The following is a 21,667-nucleotide window of genomic DNA, read 5'->3' as shown; positions in this document are numbered from 1 at the left end:
GGCACCGCTGCCCCGCGTGGTGCGCGCGGGCTGCAAAGCGGCATGGGAACAAAGAGCATGTTTACAGGCGGAGGCGAGTTGCGACAAGCACTGCCGCTACAACTATTTGCATATTTTTTATTTTTTATTATTTCCGCATGGTTTCTAGCTGTCTTTGTTGTAATTGTATTGTCAGAATTGTGCATAAAGGATTCAGATGCTCACACCATGTGCACATCTAAATGAATAACACTGGTATAAAAGGTGCGCACACAGCTGTAATACATGATCACGGAAATGGGAAATGGTCAATTTCATATAAGGTGGTTCATCACCTTTTTATTTGTGTTATTGCTGAACTTGGAGTGCTGCCAACAAGTACTAGACCAGCGGCAAACAAAGAAGCGTTTTGCTCCTAGCTCATTGAGGTGTCCACTGGCCTAATTAACATGGTGTTCATCACTCAGATGAGGACACCTGCAGGGTGGGGCAACATTTTGAGACATATTTTTCCTTCCTGTCCTTGTCTTCAGCTCAGGTCAATCCGACTTAATATGATTATATCATATGTGTTCCTACAAGGACAGAACAAAATAATAGAAACACATGTTTGTTTATGTTTGAGCCAGAGAGGTGTTTATTTAACCCAGTGGTGTTTTATAAGGCTGCAGTTTGTGGTGTTACTGCATCAGATTTAATTGTATATACAAGTGTGCTCTGTTTTTTTCACTCCTTGTATGAATTCATAGAAGGAGTGAGAATAATACACCTACACAGTTTGACTTCACTTGCCTACTGGACCATGCTTTCTAGACACCAAACCAGACACCCAGACATTAAACCAAAAGTATAAGTATACCACCACCTATTGGAGTAATTATGTACTACAAAAACAGTCAGTCCTATGAGTGAGCCTGCCTCTTGCTGAGCTTTTCCACACTTAATGCCATTCATTCTTAATAAATTGTGATTTATGAAACCTATTGATCCTTGCAATTTAACAGTATCCTGTAGAACAAGGATAAAATCCATAAAGGTGATGTGTTCAAGTGGGAAACACAGCGGTCTTGTGGGATTAGTTAATGCTTTGGAGCTAATTATTTTTCAATTAAAAGTAGCTTCATAATGAATAAGTTGCACTGTCATGGTTTCAATTTGAGAAGCATCACAACACTGTAAATACAATAAAATAAAAATGATTATTTCACCAACACTCCTTAACTTTGTAACTTGATACTTCAAAAGGTAGATTGTGATGGTGTACCACAGTAATATAAGTAAAGTTGAATGTCTTCCATTTGGTGCCATGGTTTAGCCTGAGGTCATGTAGTACTTTGGCATAGTAGGCCTAATATTGATTGGTATGCCTACACTATGGGAGTAGGTGAACGTCTGCACTTTACCTGACCTGATGATGGGCACCTGAAGAACTTTTGGGTCGACCATGTCACACAATGCACAGAGCACTGGATGGTCAGTGGGGGCCCAAAGCGCATTGTTGTCCGGGGCCCATGTTTTTAAATCTTTGAAGCGCTCCGCCACCAAGCGGCCACAATCCAGAACAACACATCTGAATCCCATCATGCTTTGCCCGCCGACCCAAGAGCTACCGATGCTAGGCTAACTGTCGTTAGCCACCTGGAGCGGACATGTTGTACCGACCCTTCCTTGAATAAACGTCGCTTTTAGACGGGAATCGGGACTTAGGAGGAAGACACGGAAGCGTCGGGCAAACATGGATGCCGTCAACGCCTTTAACCACGAGGTGAGCTGCCCTCGGGGGGCTCGCCGAGACCCCGAAGTCACCGAGTCTGGCGCGGCGCTGGTCATGTTGCTATGGAGCTAGCTCTGCCGGACTGACCAGCGGGCCTGCTCGGCGAGCTAGCTGGACTTGTCCATCGTACCTGGCTTTAAGGCGAACTGAGTTAGCATTTGCGCTGTAGATGCACCTGCAGCGCAACTTACGCTGGCACTGAAGCAAATTATACGAACGTATGCTAAGTAGCGAGCTAACGCAACGACAGCTATTCCACTTTGGTTCTAGTAACGTTAACCTTGCGCAAAGTTCGTAAGAACAACGTTTATGTTAGCTTGTGAGAGAGCATGGCTACTAACAGTTGTGTTGCAAGCAGTGCTACCGGCAAACAAACTATCGTATTATTGTTGTCACCACTTGCAAACAACATGTCCTCCCCCGCTCCAGTGATGTGCGCTGTGCCTGTGTCCGTTTAGAAGACGCCAGGCCAAGCATCTGTAAGGCCTGAGGACTGATGCTTGATGCTGGCCCAGTCAAAAGACAGGTCAAGTCATCCATTGGTGTGTTTGGTTTGTCTCGTTTCTGCTGATTTGTATTCTTAATTCTTGAACGACACATTTAGTGTGGCTGGGCCCGTTGAATGGTAAACATAAACAAACCTCTTTCACAACTAGCTGGTCCCAGTGTTTGTTTGTTGCAGCAAATCATAATACACCCTTTGAGCTGTTTCTGATGGTACTTACAACATGTTTTTGCATTTTCTGTCTGGCACAAACCGAGAACGCCGTTGTTTATGGATGTCCATAAGATAATGTACATATGACAAATATCTCTGTGTATACTTCACTCACATATGACAAGAGAAAACATGTACTTCAGTGTTGTATAAATTAGTTTCTCCCAAATACTGGACCTGTTATGTTTGTGCAGAATTGGCAAATCAATAACCTATTGCACCACACAGCTATGAAGATGCTGTTGTTTCCTCAAAAGCAGCCCCCTGTTAACCGTGGATAGTGTATTTCTGATTTCTTTGCGCTGTACTTTAGCTTATCATTCCATTCACTGTGAGTTATGATGCTGTGTTGACCACATCACATGCTATCGTCTATATATAAGTATTAAGTGGTTAAGATTTGGATCCACTGAAGCTTATAATATCAGGTTAAATTCTGCAACTTGTTTCCACGAAACATTCAGGTGTCCTGAAAATGTGTCAGCTGTGTGGGAAGACGAAGGTTTGGAAATCAAAAGCAATGGAGTAGAAATGTTTGGCAAAACTTAAGCACTCTCCTCTCTGTGTTGCTGTTTGTTCCTTTCCTCTCCCCTTTTTACTCATCTATCGTCTTCTCTGTCTGTAGTTATTCTCATTGATAGACTCCAAGCCCCCAATCTCTCGGGCAAAGATGATCTCCATCACCAAATCGGCCATCAAAGCTATGAAAGTAAGAAATAGTTTAGTAGATTCTTTCATTTTGAGGGTTACTTCTCTGTATTACAACTTGTATTTCCGAGTCTATCTTTAGATGATTACATGCTCACCGGCTTCTCTCTTTCTCAGCTCTACAAACATGTGGTCCAGATTGTGGAGAAGTTTGTCAAAAAGGTGAGACAAGCCTGTCTAAACTTGATTATCACCCATTTCCTTTTCATCAAACATGAATTAACCCAATGTCTGTTTTCACACTCTGCTCTTTCTAGTGTAAGCCTGAGTACAAGGTAGCGGGCCTGTATGTGGTGGATTCCATTGTTCGGCAGTCCAGACACCAGTTTGGATCAGACAAGGACGTGTTTGGCCCAAGGTTCACCAAAAATATTACGGGAACCTTTGAGAACCTCTGCCTTTGCCCAGTAGAGGACAGGGTAAGAACATGAAGACATGGTGAATATTGTGTACTGTAGTGTTGTACTCACAAATGGTACCGATTTGGGATTGAGGGATTTTGCTCCCTCTAATGAATCCTGACTTAAATCATCTTCCTGTTATTCCTTGTCCTTCACCTGTTTCCTTTTTTCCTTTGTAGAGTAAGATCGTGCGGGTGTTGAACCTGTGGCAGAAGAATGGCGTGTTCAAGATTGAGGTTATTCAGCCCCTCCTGGACATGGCAGCTGGCTCTAGCAATGCTGCTGGAAGCTACGCAGGCTCAGATGACCCAGGTAATTTGTGTTTGTACACATGAGCAGTAGTGTTTAGTTTTTTTCATCAGCGCTGCTCACTAGTAAAAATAATCTACGTTTGCTTCGTGGAGAAATTTGTAAATGTCCTTTTTAATATAATTATATTGCATCATTTAGTTTTTAATTGTTCTCTTGTGAGCTACCACAAGTTTCATTTTGCTGTGCAACCCTATGTTGCAGCAGAATGAGAATAAACTAACCTTTGGAGCTGATAACAATTTAATATTGATCTGCTTAAGTATCAGTATTCTGCCATTTGAAGACATCTGTGTGCATATGTGTGGCACATGTTCATGCTGTGTCTCTCCCCACAGGTTCTTCCCCACCTCCATCCAAAGAGCCAGTTACTGGGGTAACGGCAAACTCCATCATGCCATCCACTGCACAGCTGCAAAACTCTGATGCCTTTGCTGCTGTGGCGCAGCTGTTCCAGTCCACGCAGGGTCAGCAGGTGTGTGCGTTTGTGTACCAGAACAGAATGGTTTTAGCTTTGACCAGTCATTTTGCTTTTATTATCTTTGCTTGCACATCTCTTAGACCCTCACTAATAATACCTCTTCTTTCACTGACATTTTAGCTTCAACAGATGCTCCAGAACTTCCAGCAGCAGCCTGAGAAGCCTGACACCAACACTCAGCCTTCTATCCATACAAGTCAAAGACAGGCTCAAAACGTTACCCCTGGCCTGGCCATGATCGACCCGCAGCCTTCTCTGCTCACCCAAGCCGCCCAAGCCGCTCAAGCCGCCCAGCAGAAGACAGCCTTTGACAAGGTGGAAGTGCGTTTTTGTATTAGCATATGCCATCAACAGCTTAATATATACTATGCTTATAACGACATTTCAGAGGTCAGGCACTGTTAAACGCTTTGTAGGACAGTGCTTTGAGTATATGTAATCTTAGGCTGTACAAGCTTTTCCATGTTAAAAACCTTAACATTTGTGCACTTTTTACTTTCATTACCTCTCTCTTAGAAATTGCTGGACCGTTTTGACTATGATGATGAACCAGAAGTTGTAGAAGAAACAAAGAAGGATGAATCACATGCCTCCTTGTAAGCATTGGATTTATTGTGCATTATACAGCAGCTCTGCAATGCCAAGAAAAGGGATGCACTGATTTGATTTATAAAAATGAACTTAAAGCTATGAAGCTAATGGTGTATTTTTATAATCACAGTATGCAGCAGCCTCCAGCCTTCCAACAGCACTTTAAACCGCCGATGATTAACATGTTGCAAGACCTCTCACAACAGGTAATAAGTACACACATTTCTAACTGCAAAATAACCCATATTTCCAGCCGTAACTTTTTGATTTCAACTTTTAAATGCTATTTCCTATCACAACAACAATTTTAGCTTGTGTTACATAATACATGTACTGTGTACAGTAGTACATTTAGGTCATTATTTATGGAAGGCAACCTTTTTAAAAAAAATATGTAATGCATATAAAAATCATTTTTTTTCAAATTCATTTTAGATTTGGAAAACCTTGTTGTACGCACACACTATTTATTCCAGTTGTCCTTCTTAGGTCCCTCTGCCTCCTAATGGCCAGCTCCAGTCCTATGGTTTACAGCCAGGACAAGGCTTCCCAGTTATGATGCCTCCTTCGGGGCATGCTTTGCCAGGGCAGCCCCTCCCTGGTTCTGGGCCCCCAGGCTTCCCAGGGCTATACCCTCCCCACAATGCGGCCCAGCAACAACAGGTAGATTTAGAAATGGTACAAAGAGTATGCAACATCTAAGCCATTTATGCTTAATATCAGTTGGTAAAGTAAACTTCCAATATTTCTTTTTACATTTGCATCAAAATTGAAATCTGATGCCAGAAAAAACAGCTTCATATGACTATTTCAATGTTTACATTAAATCGTAATCATTCATTTTCCATACCATTTCAGGATTTGTCCATTGATATGGACCATTCATCAATGAGGGATGGCAGGCATGGTCGACGATCAAACTCAGGCTCCAGGTAAGCATCAGAAATGGGGTTTGGTGTGTCTAACGGATGTTCTGTCTCAGCTTTGTAAATCATCTTTCACCTTTTATTTTGTTTTATATGGACAAGCTTTTTATCGCTGCATATTCATTGCAATGCCTTTTTTTCTTTCTCCAGGTCTCCAAAGCGGAGAAGGTCACGGTCTAATTCCCGCACACGACGATCCAGGCACAGGCGATCCCGCTCCCGCTCCAGAGACCGCCGTCACCATTCCCCACGCGCTCGCTCGCTGGAGCGCAAGGAGAGAGAGAAGGAGAGAGAGCGACGACAGAAAGGCCTTCCAGCACCCAAGAGCGAGACACTAAGCAGTGAGTCATACTCAATTTATGGCCATATTTATTCAAGTATATGAACCTGAAATTAACTGTTGGATTTATGCAGTTTTCAGTAGTTTCGTGAAATTAATGTGATATTTTTTTCAAATAATTTTCCTCCCTGTAATTCCATGTGTTTTTGCATTTCTAACTGTTCATTTTAAATTGTCCGTCTCCTGCACAGTTTGCAGTACAACTCTCTGGGTGGGCCAGTTGGACAAGAGAACACAACAGCAAGATGTTGCCTCTTTACTGGAAGAGTTTGGACAGATAGAGTCCATCAATGTAAGTTTTGATATGTGTAGTCTTTGTAACAATGGCATTTTCCAATCCAAAAATGAAAAATACAGATTTTATTTCCCTGACATGTCTGCCTGTCCTCGCTTTGTTAAGATGATCCCTCCACGTGGCTGTGCCTATATTGTCATGATACATAGGCAAGATGCCTTCAAGGCTCTGCAGAAGCTTAGTCGAGGAACTCACAAAGTGAACCAGAAATCTATCAAGGTGAGTGAGCAACGCAGACTGCTGCTTAGTAAAGCAAATCAAAGAGAAAACTGAGAAATGTCTCTGGACTAAAGATTTGTTTTTGTTTATTTCTTGCCAGATTGCTTGGGCTTTAAACAAGGGCATAAAGGCTGAGTTTAAACAGTACTGGGACGTGGAGCTCGGTGTCACCTACATACCTTGGTCTAAAATCAGAGAGCCTCAGGTGGAGGAGCTCAAAGAAGGAGGCGTCCTAGATGTAGACACCTTATCACCAGGTAAAAACTCTTGACTGGCACATGAACATTAGGGAATCATACAAACAAAACATAAGAGATATGGGAAATCCATTACTCATTCAGTTCAGTAAGTAAGGATTTGCTCAGAATGCTATTATTGAAATATGGGAACTAAACAAGTTGAATAATTGATCTATTATTATATACTAGTCTGCTTTTTAACGTGTCTGTATGTTGTCTGTCTTTTCCAGAGTGGAGTGGAGTGAGGAAGACTCTTGGCCTTCAGGAGGAACTCAACCACAACGGCCGTTCAGAGCTACAGCAGCCTGAGGAAACACAAGTGTTACCTCTGGCTGCTGTTGCTGCTCCTCCTCCACAGGTAAACAACAACTGCAAGATGTTACCAGTATATGTGTCTGTGATTTTAGATATTTGATGATTTATCACAGTTATAGAATACAAAAATGGTAAGATATCATTCTGAAAATGACTGATTCAGAGTTTGTGCCTGCTTCTTTCAGGGATCTATTCAAATGTGTGTATGGTAGGGCTGTGTATTGGCAAGAACTTGGCGATACGATACAGATCGTCAGGTGTTATAAAGCAATATATTGCGATTCTGTAAGCGAGGCGATATTTTGCGATCAAAAAAATAACCCATCTCCTTTGGCATAAAACCTGAGTAAAACAACTTTCCATTTATTGTCACTGTAACATCCAACTTCATAGCACTACTGTCTGTGCAATCTGGGCCACTGTTTGTCACAAATCCTTCATTTGAATATTTATTAAAAATGTATAGTATTTTTTGAGAATTGTCACATTACCACAAAACACATCGAGATATTCAAGTGCATTAATATTTTCTTCCAAACCTCGGAACTCAATTCCAAGTATAAGTATGGAGGCAACATACTAAGTAGTATGACATGTTCTGAGTTTGTACTTGTGGTTGAATGCACTTATTGTAAGTCGCTTTGGATAAAAGTGTTAGCTAAATGTAATGTAATGTAATGACACGTTTGTGTGATGTGATCCATACTTACATTGAAAATATACATGGTAGCTGAGAAAAGTTTACTTTTATGGTTGTTGTCTGAAGTTCCTTTGCTCGCTGTGTTTCTTTAGAGTGTCCCTGGGTAGGTTAATAAATAACTTTCTCATTTAAAGTCTTTAGTAAATCCCTGTAAATGTTCTCAGGTTCCTCCAATGCAGCCGCCAATGGTTGGTGTGGGTTCTCTCCAGCCTCCTGGTTTTCCTGGTCCCATGGGCATGCCTCCACCTTCCTTCCCACCAGGCATGCCCCCTCCTCCTTTCATCAGACCTGGCTTCAACCCCATGCAGATGCCTCCAGGTAGCACTTCTTTCAGCGGCCATCGAGCAATTTCTCACTGGCTTTCTTTCAGTGTCTTTCTCCTACTCAAATGTGTATCAGTACTGAAAGAAATACATGCAACTGCTCCTTATGTGTTTGTTAATCTACTCTGGTGTCATAAGGAGCTCATGATGAAATCTTATCATAGTGTCCTGTGCTTGGTGTGCTTTTCTCTTACACGACAACAAACCACACCAGACCACCTTTTCAGGGGTATGGTTCAGTGTAGTCCACACCAGCCCACACAAACTGAACCCTAGCTCCTTTCCCCCACTCTTCTCCCAGGTTTCCCGCCACCAGGTGCCATGCCTCTTGGTCCCCCACCTCACTCCAAAGGTGGAGTGGAAGACTCGCAGAATGACGAGGTGCTGGAGGGTCCTAACATCTTCAACAACCAGATGGGACATATGGGTCAGTCTGGATTAGATACAATATAGTTCTTAATCCCTCCATTGGTTGATTGACAAATATTTGAATGATGAATAGATAATCAAATAATTATACAGCAATAGTTTATATACATCACCAGGCATTTGTTAGTTTATGCTTCTAAAATGGTACGATTGTGAACAGTCATGAAAGTTGGGTTAAGGTTAAAGCTGTATTTTGTATTTTCTTCCCACCAGGTAACCAGTTAGGTGGACCTCTAGGTTCCCTCCCCGGTGCTCATCCCGGAAACATCCAACCCCCTTCTGGTGGTCTGCTTGGCGCACGGCCCGGTATGATCCCACTCCAGCGTCCTCCGGTACCCCCACCACCACACATGCAGCGTTTCCCTCCACCCCTCGGGCCACGGCCCCCTCACCCCAACATGCCACCTATGCTCCCACCGATGATTGGCAGAGCCCCACACCCTCAAATGATGCACCATGACCCCCCTCCACTTAAAGGAGGCTTTGGAATGATGTCTCCCCACAATATGAGGGTTCCTTTCCCTCTGCATGGGCAGGGTCCTCCTCCTCAAGGTCCTCCTCCTTTTATCAGACCAGGGGGGCCTCGTGGCCTGGAGGGGCCTCATGGCCTGGAGGGGCCTCACGGCCTGGAGGGGCCAGAAGAAATGGAAGGCAGACCATTCAGGGGGGACAGGCCTGGATTCAGGGACAGAGAGCCAGAGAGGGACAGGGACTGGGATCGAGACAGGGATAGAGAGAGGGACCGAGGTTTTGGAGGTGTAAGGCGTCCATTTGGTGATGGAGGGAGGGGAGGAGGTGGGGATAGAATGGATGGTAGGGACCGACTCGGAGGCTGGCAAGAAGATAGAGGAGGTCCCCGTGGAGGAGCATGGGAGAGAGACAGAGATCGGGACAGAGACAGAGATCGGGAGAGAGATTGCGATCGAGACAGAGAAAGGCGTGACTGGAGGGAAAGGCGAAACAGCCTGGATGGCGACAGGGAGCGCGGGAGGAGTGATGATGGGGATAGGGATCGGGGGAGGGGTGAGGGAGGGGAAAGGGGAAAGGTAGAAGGAGGGGAAAGGAGAAAGGTAGAAGGAGGTAGTCGAGAAAGAGCTGAAGGAAAAGAAGGGGACAGGCCAAGGCGGTCAGAGAGGCGAGAGAGGACCACGCGTTGGGACAGGGATGATCGATTGGCTGAACTGGAAAACATAGAAAAACTTCGGACCCCTAACGCAACAGAGCAAACTCCTGTGACTCCTGTTGTAACAACTATGGAAACCAGTAAAGAACCAAGTGTGGAAGCTTCTGAAAAGAAGGCAGATTCTGAACTTTTAGCTCCGTCTCCAGAGGTAACGACCGATGCAGGAGAGCAGATGCCCTCTGTGCCCTCACCCTCAGCTCAAAGTGAGCCCACAGAAACAAAACAGGAAGCAGCATCATAGACTGGCTCACTGCTCCTTCAGTCAGAGACTGTTGTGAACCACTGAATGCATTTCTTTTTTTAAGGTGTTTTTCACAATGATAGTCAGCCTCAATTTCAGTTTGCCAGTTGGTAATTGACAGTTTCTGGGCAATAACGCATCTTGAAAACAAACATCTCCCACACGTGTGTCAAACATGTAAAATGGTTGTTTTCAGACTGACTTGCTTATTTTCAAATTTGGCTTTACGTCTCCTTCTGGAAACACATGAAAATCTGTTTGGTAAAATTCCTTTAGTTAAATATTGGCTGTCAACTGTTTTTCCTGTAAGATGAAAGAATGAACAGAGTGCTTGCATGTTATCATGGCTCTGTCCATTTTAGGTTCATTTGAGCTTAGCTTTTATCTTTTTACTCAAGTTGGTTGGCAGACGGAGGAAACAAATAACTTCTGTGACACAAATGTATTTTTTACTTCATTGCCTTATCTGTGTGATAGCAGGCACTCACTCCTCAACCAGGTGAATACTTTCATTTTAATACTTTTTAAAAAATCTGCCAAAATGTCACGTCAAACACTGAATATCTTCTTCTCAAACAACTTATAATAATACAGGCACCATTTACTTTTCTTTGTTGTTTTCATCATCTTGTGTTTTATGTCTGCTCTTCCTTGAAGATTACAGCCAGTTATGCACAGCATTGAAAGGACTATTGTGGCCTTAAAATCCAATCACGTAAGTTTTAGGTGTTTGAATTGGGAGGGACATTAGGGAAGACTTGCAGCGGTAAATTACACTGAGAATTAGGCTTGCTACTTTGCTCACACAACTTTATTTCAGGTGGAATAAAGTATTGTCTTTATTCTACCAGCTACTTGGTGCACATTTACAGGCAAATACCCAATGTCCTTTAAAGAAAAATCACTCAATACATGTTTTTATGTTTACCGCAAGTATTGTAACTCTTGAATCAAACTTGGTAGTCATATTTGACTGATAACAGGAATTTCACCCGAACATATCATTTTCAGATTTAGGGAATCAAGCATTCTTACGATTCTTTGATCATACTGTACTTATGCAGATGTCATTTCAGTGTGTGTGTGTCTTTTTTTTTTTTTTTTGGCAGAATCTAGGACTTTAACGGTGGCATAATCAAATTTCTTTAGCTTGACGGACATTGTGACTAATAAAAAAAAAAGATACATTCGAGCCATCATGATATATCTCGCCCGGAAGATGTAAAGCCAAATTTGATGTTAGAAGTGGGCTTTGTTTCAGAGGTTTCAATGATTTAGATATTGGTATACAAAAATATGAAAGAGTACTTCCATTTGCAAAGAAATTGCACCCAGATGAGCTGTTCAAAACAGCTGAAAGCAAACTTAAAAACAAGACAAACTGAGTAAATGGAGCAATGGAAGTCAAATTCCATTAGAAATCCTAGGATATGTCTTCAGTAATTTTTTTTTTCTCCTGTCTAAATTTCACACCATGTTTTTTTTAAATATATATATATACACACACACACACACACACACACACACACACACACACACACACACACACACACAAATTGTTTTACAGTTAAAGAATACATTACAGGTTACACAGGATTATTTTAAAAGTATTGCACTTGTGCACAAATTCAGGGGCCAGCTGGCTGAGCATTGTGTTTACACAAGTTAGCAGGCAGACTGAATGAGCTTATGTTGGTCTTTTCTTTTTCCCATGCGTATGAAAAAATGGGTCATCCTGTTGGATCAGACAAAAGAGCCTTCCAATTTTGACTTGTGTGCCCCCAGTCAAATACTGAGATATATTAGTTTTGGTCATAAGAAGATACAAAATGTTGCCCTGTTGTGGAATTCTGTTGTGTGTTTGATGAACACAGCTTTTAAACGTAGTGTCTCTTTCACTGCAGACATGCTGTACCTGAAGTTGTTCACATTTGAAGACCAGATTCTCCAAGTTCAACTCTGGTTCTTGAAAAAAATGTCAGCACAGATTGCAAAACTACGGTGATGAAACGAAGAGAGTTGCTTGGGACACACTGCTGTAAATATGCTTGTATCACTGACGATTCAAAGGTGTAATTGTATTTGTTGTTTATGATCCGTGATTCGTTTATTGTAGAGAAGGAAATTGACTTGGAAGGAACAACAGACGCCTCTTGCTTTAACATTTTTTAACTCCTAATGGTTTGAAAGTTGACAGATGTTTCTATGATTTGTTAATAACACAAAAGACATGGACATAACAGTCTCCAATGTTTCAGCCAGAGGAAATTGTTTTTAATAAACTATTTTTGTACCAAATGATATTCCTTGCTTTATTGATGGTTACTATAATGGTCTGTTTAAATGTCACAGGCCTGATATTTACTGTGATTTCGGAGTAATTACTAACTAATGCTTACGGGTTGACCTTTATAATCATTATGCAGAAGTAAAACAGGTAAGATTTATAATTATTTAAGTTAATTGGGCTCAATAACCAAAAGCACCTGGAGGTCCACCTAACTGGCAGTAAATACAGCTTTAATGTTAACCTAACTTTCATGACATGAAGAAATAACATTTTAGAAGCATAAACTAACAAATGCCTTGTGATGTGTGTGTGTGTGTGTGTGTGTGTGTGTGTGTGTGTGTGTGTGTGTGTGTGTGTGTGTGTGTGTGTGTGTGTGTGTATATATATATACTGCATCAGTATATGCATCATATACATCATATAGTATGCATCAGGACCAAGGGGCATAGGCATATTTACCTATGTATAACTAAACAATTATCTAGTCAACTAATCATTCAAATGTTTGTAACTTCTCACTGTAATAGGCCTACGGACAGTCTTGCCCTGTATCTTAGTTACTGTATGTAACACCAATAACAATTGAATACATTGTGGTTGTGCAGGAACATCCAACATTATTATGAAGAAACTTACATTTGTATTTATCTCAAGCATGTGAAATAACTACCATCAGTGTAGCCCTACCGTATTAGGAAAGATGATGCAAATATTAGGTTATTGATTGATGGCCTAGAATTTGGCCCGGGCAAAGTTTATTATGGATGCATTCGTCTGCTTAATGAGTTATGGTAAGTGACCAATCAAAATGTGTCTTTTTGATTATACTTGACTCTGATTGGCTGTCTGTAATATACGCCCGCCCATCCAACGGGTACATATAGTTGGTTGTCTTCATGTTTGTCTCCAGCTAGCAAGCTTGTCAGAAACTTGTGTGTCCTTTGAAACTACTGCAAACATGGTTGTCAAAGCTGTTTGCGTGTTGAAAGGAGCTGGAGAGACCAGCGGGACCGTTTATTTTGAGCAGGAGGTAAGGCGTGCCACGCTGTTTTCACATTATTAGTCGTTTTATTTAAACTACCCGGAGATTTGACGTGCAGCCTCCAGTACCGCTCGCCAATGCTAAGCTAGTTAGCTAAACTCTCCATTCCCAAGCCGGTTTGATGGGTTTACAGGAGCCACTCAGCTAGTGGGCTCACGTTACTTATCTACTTCATTTGAACGACAATGCGTCGAAGTCAGGTCAGCTTTAGCAACCCGCCGCGGACATGGGTTAATGCAGTCTAGCCGTGCACACTTATTCAATGCAAAATAACGTCAAAAGCACCAATTAGCGTCAAGTGCGCATGCAGTCAAAGTGGCATGTTACTTCACACTTTTTAATCAAAGTAGACCGCTCATGTGACTGTGTCTTAACTAAATACTACAACGGTGCCATAAAGTCTTCACCTTTGGACGTGAAAGGCCTGCGTTTAGTTAATGATAAACGTGTATTTGAAAACGCCTGTTGCATATAAGTCCAACGCATGCAGTGTGTCTAACGCTAAACATGGTCAGTGTGAGGTTTAATCACTTCAGTTTTTAGCTCTTCTGCTGAAAACGAGTTTAACTATCAATGGTAGCTTTTTAAAAACCAGAGAAAACGCTAGCCTGCAAACGCTTCATGTTTTTGCTGAGTCACTGCCTACTACCCTCGTTATCTTGGCCTTTGCCTGGCCTTGTGGATGGCAGCGCAGGCACGACAATGCCTGTTTTAATAGACATGCACTTGCACGACAATGCCTGTTTTAATAGACTTGCACATAGTATTTCCAAGTGGCTTTTTTTTAGATTGCAGGACGCCCTGTATTGCCCCCAAAAAGCTTTAGGTCTCACTCAGGGGTCAGCAACCTTTTGTATCCAAAGAGCCATTTTGACCTTTTTCCACCAAAAAATTGTCTAAAGCTGCAAAAAATATTTGCTATCACAGCTTCGGAAGTTTTAGATATAGTCATATAATATATACAAATAACTATAGTTTGTTGTATTTATGGAACAAGAATAAAGATTGTATTGCTATTTTACCTGTTTATAACTATCAAACAAAATAGTCAACTATGCAGACCTTCAGGTCTATCTATATTTGTGGTAGAGTGTTTGCCCTGTAACTGCAAGGTAGCAGGTTCGATACCCGTCCTCTTCAGTGAGTTTTACATTTTAAACGCATATCTTTTGCTACGTTTACACTGAGCGTCCTCCTCACTAGAGCACTGCAAACGGAGGACGGATCTGTTTTTACTAACGGACGCCTCAGTGTCTCACGAGCTAACACAGAACCAGCAACAGTAGTGGAGTTTGGAGATGTGATCCACTTCCTGAAAGTATATCTACTTTACTCAGTTTGCTGCAGCAGTTGAGGAATCGCTCTTCTGCACTCTTCTGCATGCGAGGCTCTGAATCACGACAGCTGCAGGGGCGGAGGCTTGACAGCGACGTGACGCACATTTTAGTGAAAGAAATATTTAAACATTTATTTTTATTTTCAGTGACACAATATCACCTAAAACTCCAAGATAAGAGGACTTCCCTTTAAAAGTTTTCCCACTGGGCAAAAATAATTTTTTTTGCCAAAGCCTCAGGGAGCCGCAACAGACGGGCTAAAGAGCCGCATGCGGCTCCGGCGCCACAGGTTGTCGACCCCTCGTCTAACTGCATGTTTTGTCTCCCTACTTGCACATCTGCTTTGAAATTCACTGTTCTCTTGGGGGGGGGGGAAACAAATTAAACTGAAAAAAGGAAATGCATTTACTATGATTGCGCCTCCTAGTGTTGCATTTCTTCAACAAAGTCTGCCAACATGGATGGAGACCTCATGTCATACAGCCAATCAAATCTTCGCCCAGCAAGTAACGTCAGCGTACTGTCACGCTGACAGTCACCGGACAGCCGCCTGCTACACAAGAGCCTCAGGCCTGATCCCAATCGCCACACTTAGACTATTTTTTTTCGAACTTCCTCAAAGTCAGAAGGTTTAGTTCTGTTCCACTAGCCCTTGATCATTTTCTGCAGTCTTTGCTCAAGGGAATTGTTCACAGCAATGTGACGTTGAAAATGGGTTAACCAGTGGAAGCATGGCAATGTGAGCAGGGTAAACAAACGGAACTGCTCAGCCTGTTATATTTTACTCTAACATAAACGCATGAATTCAGAGGGATGGAAGCAGCGATTATGCCTCTGATGGTATTGAATCTTAAACGTGTATTTTATTTTTAAATGCAGCTTTCCTGTTCATATTTTATGTTACCAAGTGACTGACTGGGTATAGCAAATGACATGGACATGTTTTTTTATTTACTTTAGCTTAAGTCCTTCTAGTCATCTGGGTTTGACGGCTCTTTTGTTTTCTGTTATCCTGATCTGTTAGAGTGATACAGCAGCTGTGAAGCTGACCGGCGAAATCAAAGGCCTCGCTACTGGAGAGCATGGTTTCCATGTCCATGCTTTTGGAGACAATACAAACGGTGAGCATCTGACAATAGTTGCGTTTTAATCCATCGGGTTTCAGAAACTGCAGGACTTTCAAAATAATATTCCTGCATTTTGTAGCTTTAGTCCACCTATACGGCAACTTAATCTGAAGTCTTTCTTGATGGTGTTTTGTTTGTTTCCAAGGGTGCGTCAGTGCAGGCCCTCACTTCAATCCCCACAACAAGACTCATGCAGGCCCTAATGATGAAGATCGGTGAGTCCAGTCTGAGAAGACATTTATCAGAATCCTGCACTAAACTGGACTAAAAGCTTCCTCAATGTTCTACAGCAAATTGCAATGATTTTTAAAATTGAATAGATAACGAGTATTCCGTCTGGTTTACTAACGTCAGTTGTATCTGACGATAACTAATTTCAAGTCTGTGTACATATGTGGTTTTTACATTTTGGAGAGGAAAAAAGTAGCTGCTTTTGTTTTTTTTTTTGTTTTGTTTTTTTTCCCCCTCATGGCAACAATTGTGGTAAAGAATCATGAGCAGAGAAAATATTTATGAGATTGGAAATTATTATTTGGTTGTAAGGGGGATGTTGAGGTTGGTTTGTCACAGGACAACAAAAGCACTTTCCCAAAGGCTTTTGTAATTGTCTTACTGCAAGTAAAAACTGTTTTTATTGTAACAGACATGTGGGAGACTTGGGGAATGTGAATGCTAAAGATAATGTTGCCAAGATAGACATCACAGACAAGATAATCACCCTCACTGGCCCCCACTCAATCATTGGCAGAACCATGGTGGTAAGTAAAAGAGCCTTATTGCACATGGAATTGAGCGTCTAGGTTATAAAGTGATGCAAAACACTGTTTTCTGTCCTGCGTTTAGATACATGAGAAGGCCGACGACCTGGGAAAAGGAGGCAATGAAGAGAGTCTAAAGACGGGCAATGCTGGTGCACGTCTGGCGTGTGGGGTCATTGGCATCGCCCAGTAAACACTGCCCAAAAGGACATGCAGCACTGGAAACCAACCTTTCCCCAAAGCACTTAATGAGACCAACATAGCTACTTAATGTGACAGTTTGTCCTTTTCAATACTCTGTGGCTTTGTATCGACTAGTAAAGAGTAGATGAGCCTTGCATTACCCTGTTTGTTCCTTATGAATGGTATGTATAGGTTGTCTGCTGATTCGTTTTGGTCCCATAGCATTGGCAACGCACAAGTAATAAAAATGTATAAACCATGAACAAAGTTCTCAGTTTATCAGAATCATGTGTGGTAATTTTACCAGTTGGTGATGCGTGCTTGGCAAACAGGAATAAAAGTATAAACTAAAGTGTTATTTCAGCATTAAGTTGCTCTCCGTTCGCTTAAAACCTCAAGTTCTGCCCACAAACTCCTGATGCTTTAAAAAAAAAAATGCATTTTGCTATTTTAATTCCATAGCATAATGGATGAGTTTCAGTTGTATAGCCTGTTGTGACCTGTGCATATTAAACATTGTCGTTGGCAGTCACTGTTAACCCTCCTGTTATGTTCTGGGTCAAATTGACCTGTTTCAACATTTAGGAAAAATATTTTAAAGTACTTTTTCTGTATGCAAATTCTTCTGCTTGCCTTAATTGGTGTAAACAAATCCTGTATTAGTAACACCCCTCCCCCGCCACCCTGCAGGTTTATATTACAGAGATGATGCTTGGGTCAATTTCACCCAGCAGTGAAAGTGGCGGCTATAAGGGGTCAGATGGGTCAAGTTTAGCCCTTTTCTTTCTTTGAAAATGTGAGTCTCTTACTCCCTCCTACCAGGTTTCATCACATTTCTCACACGCACACAACTATATACTGTGTGTGTGTGTATATATATATATTAGTTGTACACATTTTAAACTTCAAACAAAAAAATCAGGTGTTTGTTATGGGAACCATCTCTATCCTGCTTCATGTGTCCATCGCCCCACATGAACCACACCTTCCAGACTAAACGATGCTTATCTTCTCACTTCGCCCTAAATACATCGGGAACATCAAAGTAAGGGTTTCCTTCATGTCTCTCCTCATAAATATGGTACTATAGGATTTCTAATAGAGTGACACACACATTTCATCCCAATCTCAGACGTATGCACACTCTAACTACCTCACCTGTGCGAGAAATCCAGATACTATTTTGACGGGAACCTTTTATTTCCCGTGGAAAAACTCAGCCCACACTTAGCAGGGGAGGTCAAACATACAAAGTTCTACTAACTTTACAGTCTGCAGATACAACTCAGCAGCTTACTGTTGGGCAACAAACAAAAGGATGGAGGCTCTGGAGCACATCCTTGATCACAACGATGAAATAGAGGACTAAGTGTCTGAAGATGAACACTATCTTGAGGTCAATTTATATTTCTTAACACTATAAATAAACATAAATAAAGTTTGCTTTCAATACAAATCCTTATGACTTATTTGGCTTGATTTTGAGTGAGCGGGTCAATATGACCCTGAACAGCAGAGGTGTCTCATAAAAAAAAAGTTTAAAAATGCAAATATAATTTAGGAAAAACTAGATGTTATGGTAGACTAATGCAATTTATGTTTTTCCAATGCACATACAAAATAGTTTGAACATGTATTTTTCATTAAAACGAGTGAGTTAGCCTAATTTAACTCTGCTCTATGGAGGGGTGAATAACTCCATTCCACTAAAAACGGATTGAATTGTTAGTAATGGTGTTGGTGATGAGGTAAAAACTATATTTATTAGGATTTTTTGGTTTCTGACAACTTTTGGATGATTCAACACTCACCGGGTCAAAGGAATACGCTAGGTACTTCATTAATTGGCACATATACATTTTAAACTGCATTAGCTGCTAGTGTGTCAATGTTATAACCCGATATCCAGAGCAACCAACTCTCACGGTTTCGCCGTGTGACACACGCTTTTGCATGTTTTCACACGCACTCACGCCACACAACCAACCAAAATTCCGATTTTGGGCCGAGGCGCGTTCGTTCCTTTTCAAACTCCCCGACGATAGATGGCGCTAAGGAGCGCATCTGTAAACCTATTCGCTGCATAGACATCCTATTTGCCCCAGGGTGGGCGCGGACTGGCCCCGGTGTCCCACCTCCATCATCAAGCGGCCCTGCCTCTGAGATCGCCGGCCACGACTATAGTCTATGGCTCAGAGAAAACGTTAAATTTACTCTAATACATGATGTTGATGATCAGTGATCACTGACTGTTGATGATCGGTGATCACTGACTGACATTTATAGTAGTCCTCGCGTCCCTACTCACTCTCATAGTTTCCACACCCAGCAGCATGCAACACTACTGATCGCGATCTGTATTCACATTCATGGTTTGGATGTTGCTTGCAGGTTTTCAGGATATTCTGCCATTAATTTAATCCAGAACACCGGCACTTGAAACGTACATTTAAGTTTCATTTTCGGGGTAACGTTATCACGTAGCCTCTTGACATGTGTCAAGACAATGAAAATGTTGGTCACCCCCGACAAAATCTCACTCCAAGGTTTTTTGAAAAGTTGGCAGCTCTGCGATATCATTGAGGAATCTATAATAGAGTTAGTTCATACATGTATAGTATCGCCTAAAAAAAAGGTACAGAAATAGAAGCTCCATATAAATTAATAAAGAATACAAGAACAGAAGGTGGCAAACACAATTAAGACACGTGTGCTTACAATGTCAATGTGAAGGACTTGAGTTTATATTGTGTCTGTTGCACTTCAGGCTGCAGCGTTACAGACTCACCCGGGATCCCTGACACTGATCTCCAACATGACGGATCTCTGGGCTCGCGTGCGGTCAGCATTGGTCGTCACGCTCTGCTGTCCACTTGACAGACATGCTACAGGTAAGAAAAATAAACCCTTTGTTGAGATAGACATTTGTTTCTTCAATTAAGATCTTAAAGACCATCGTGGCCTTTGCTACAGGACATGTTAGCCTGATGTATACCTAAACATAAAAAGACTATTCATGCATTTAAAAGTTTAGGAGCTGATGCAGGCTCTTGTTTCTCAGGTGGGGGATTTCTGCAATGTCCTGCAAAGGACATTGATCAGCTTGTATCTGTTCTGTGTATTAAAATGCATCGTCCTCAAGAGGGCATTGCTACTCTTCATAACTCAAATTGTAACAAGTACAAGACTGATACCCCACCACATAGGGATTGGATCTCATTGTGTCCTCATCACGATTAAACAATGTTCTGTTGGGGATTTGCATATTTTTTACATTGTAGGGGTGAAGCCTTGCATGCCAGTGGCTGGAAATGGATATATTAATAATCAACATATGATAATATTGTGTAAATCTCTGGCCCTTGTTCTCTATAAGGGATTTTGTTTCAGTTTACAATGATATTGTAGTGATGGAGATGTTAGACCGTGTGAAGTTTTTTGTTTATCAGTTTCTCTGATTGCATTTTCACTATTGATTAGTGTAATAATTATTTTAGTATGTTGTTGTAAAGTTATCTTCACGTCCCTACACTTGTATTTTGAGTGTAGGCTAATTAATTTGCCAATAAAGAGACAAACCCCACAATTAATACAGTAGAAGATGAATTTGATTGATACCATTATTAACATTTTCACATTTTCTATAGATATCCAGATACTATCGTTATCCTGATTTCCTTTGGCCATGATAATCGTGAAAATCTGATATGACAGCCCTATTGTTAACATTGTCATCACACACAGGCCTTATTATTCTGTGCTGGAAACAATTAGTACCAGCAGCCTTTGCACATATTGTACATCAATATATTTAAATATCATGAACATGTCAGACAGGCCATCGGAGCCTACTAAAATATAAATAACAGTTTGTGATCGGGCATTCTGGTTTGAAATTGGATTCTTGGTCTCCATCCATGATATTAAACTGAACAGCTGTGCCCTGACTGGCCATCACACACACACAAGCACAGTTACACACACAAACACACTCTCATACAGTATACACATCCCTTCCTACATGTAGCTGGCACATGGCATGCAGAAATTGCATGCTCTTAAAGCCTTTTTCTTTTCATGAGAATGGCGGATGCTCCCATGTGAAGTGACTTGGCACTCTGCTCTTCTCTCTGGGGAAAATGAGATATTGGAGGTCCTTCAATGGAATTAATACCTCAGGGAGTAATCCAGAGGCAGGCTGCAGAGTGTGTGTAGTTTAAATTAATTCATGAAATGTTTAGCTCTGAAACTGTGCAATGTAATAATCATATACATAGCAAGCCATGTGGAAATCTATTGCCATATGGGTCTCTTTCTCTGCTTTCACTCAATAGTGTATAATCTACTGCTCTTATATTTGAGCGCTGCAGGCAGTCAGGCATTAGAATTGGAAACAAGAATGAGAGAACCTTAAGCACTTGTTATTTTATTTTTAAATAAAGGGTCATCAGGGTCATTTGTGATGGCAAAGGTAATTGCAATATAATTCTGACTCAATTTTCTTTACAGAGAAAAGTGCAGCCTTTCTCATTTTATTTTGATGTAGCAGTATGTTTTGGCCCGTATGCATAGAAGTCAGTAGATGCACTGTTCTTGGGCACCTGAGGTGATGCTGTATCAGACCAAAAGCTCTTGGGCAGCCCAAAAGTGCATATATAAGGTGAAATAGCTGTATTAGTTTCGACAGATGCAGCCATCAGAGCGGAAAGACAGACTGACTGTAAAAGCTGGTATAAATAGCCTGGGTGTGGAGGTGATG

At 41.5% G+C, this 21,667-nt stretch overlaps 2 protein-coding genes across 2 annotated transcripts; both read left to right on the top strand.

Annotated features, from left to right (window-relative positions):
- The first annotated feature begins 1,676 nt into the window (after positions 1-1,676).
- Positions 1,677-10,493, top strand: scaf4a (SR-related CTD-associated factor 4a). Its single transcript, XM_079214411.1, has 19 exons — positions 1,677-1,744; positions 3,097-3,180; positions 3,297-3,341; positions 3,437-3,598; positions 3,760-3,892; positions 4,228-4,364; positions 4,491-4,691; positions 4,887-4,966; positions 5,092-5,167; positions 5,451-5,624; positions 5,820-5,893; positions 6,038-6,228; positions 6,419-6,519; positions 6,628-6,741; positions 6,842-6,998; positions 7,211-7,338; positions 8,160-8,313; positions 8,620-8,745; positions 8,961-10,493. Exons 1-19 carry the CDS (start codon positions 1,715-1,717, stop codon positions 10,169-10,171), a joined length of 3,378 nt encoding a protein of 1,125 aa, XP_079070537.1. The 5' UTR covers positions 1,677-1,714; the 3' UTR covers positions 10,172-10,493.
- Positions 10,494-13,380: 2,887 nt separating this feature from the next.
- sod1 (superoxide dismutase 1, soluble) lies at positions 13,381-17,178 on the top strand. Its single transcript, XM_079234022.1, has 5 exons — positions 13,381-13,491; positions 15,865-15,961; positions 16,113-16,182; positions 16,611-16,725; positions 16,811-17,178. The coding sequence occupies exons 1-5, from the start codon at positions 13,420-13,422 to the stop codon at positions 16,916-16,918; spliced, it is 462 nt and encodes a 153-aa protein (XP_079090148.1). The 5' UTR covers positions 13,381-13,419; the 3' UTR covers positions 16,919-17,178.
- Positions 17,179-21,667: the final 4,489 nt, after the last annotated feature.

The sequence above is a fragment of the Taurulus bubalis genome (genome assembly GCF_910589615.1).
Source record: "Taurulus bubalis genome assembly, chromosome: 2".
Lineage (NCBI taxonomy): Eukaryota > Metazoa > Chordata > Actinopteri > Perciformes > Cottidae > Taurulus > Taurulus bubalis.
The sequence above is the reverse complement of the archived record's forward strand: the minus strand, read 5'-3'. Positions and strand labels throughout refer to the sequence as shown.

Excerpts from the sequence above, each read along its gene's own strand:
- scaf4a (XM_079214411.1), top strand. The coding sequence starts at position 1,715 with ATGGATGCCGTCAACGCCTTTAACCACGAG. Across the intron at positions 3,181-3,296 it reads CGGCCATCAAAGCTATGAAA|CTCTACAAACATGTGGTCCA; the intron begins GTAAGAAATAGT and ends TCTCTTTCTCAG. Across the intron at positions 6,520-6,627 it reads GACAGATAGAGTCCATCAAT|ATGATCCCTCCACGTGGCTG; the intron begins GTAAGTTTTGAT and ends CGCTTTGTTAAG.
- sod1 (XM_079234022.1), top strand. The coding sequence starts at position 13,420 with ATGGTTGTCAAAGCTGTTTGCGTGTTGAAAGGAGCTGGAGAGACCAGC. Across the intron at positions 15,962-16,112 it reads TTTTGGAGACAATACAAACG|GGTGCGTCAGTGCAGGCCCT; the intron begins GTGAGCATCTGA and ends TTTGTTTCCAAG. Across the intron at positions 16,183-16,610 it reads GGCCCTAATGATGAAGATCG|ACATGTGGGAGACTTGGGGA; the intron begins GTGAGTCCAGTC and ends TTATTGTAACAG.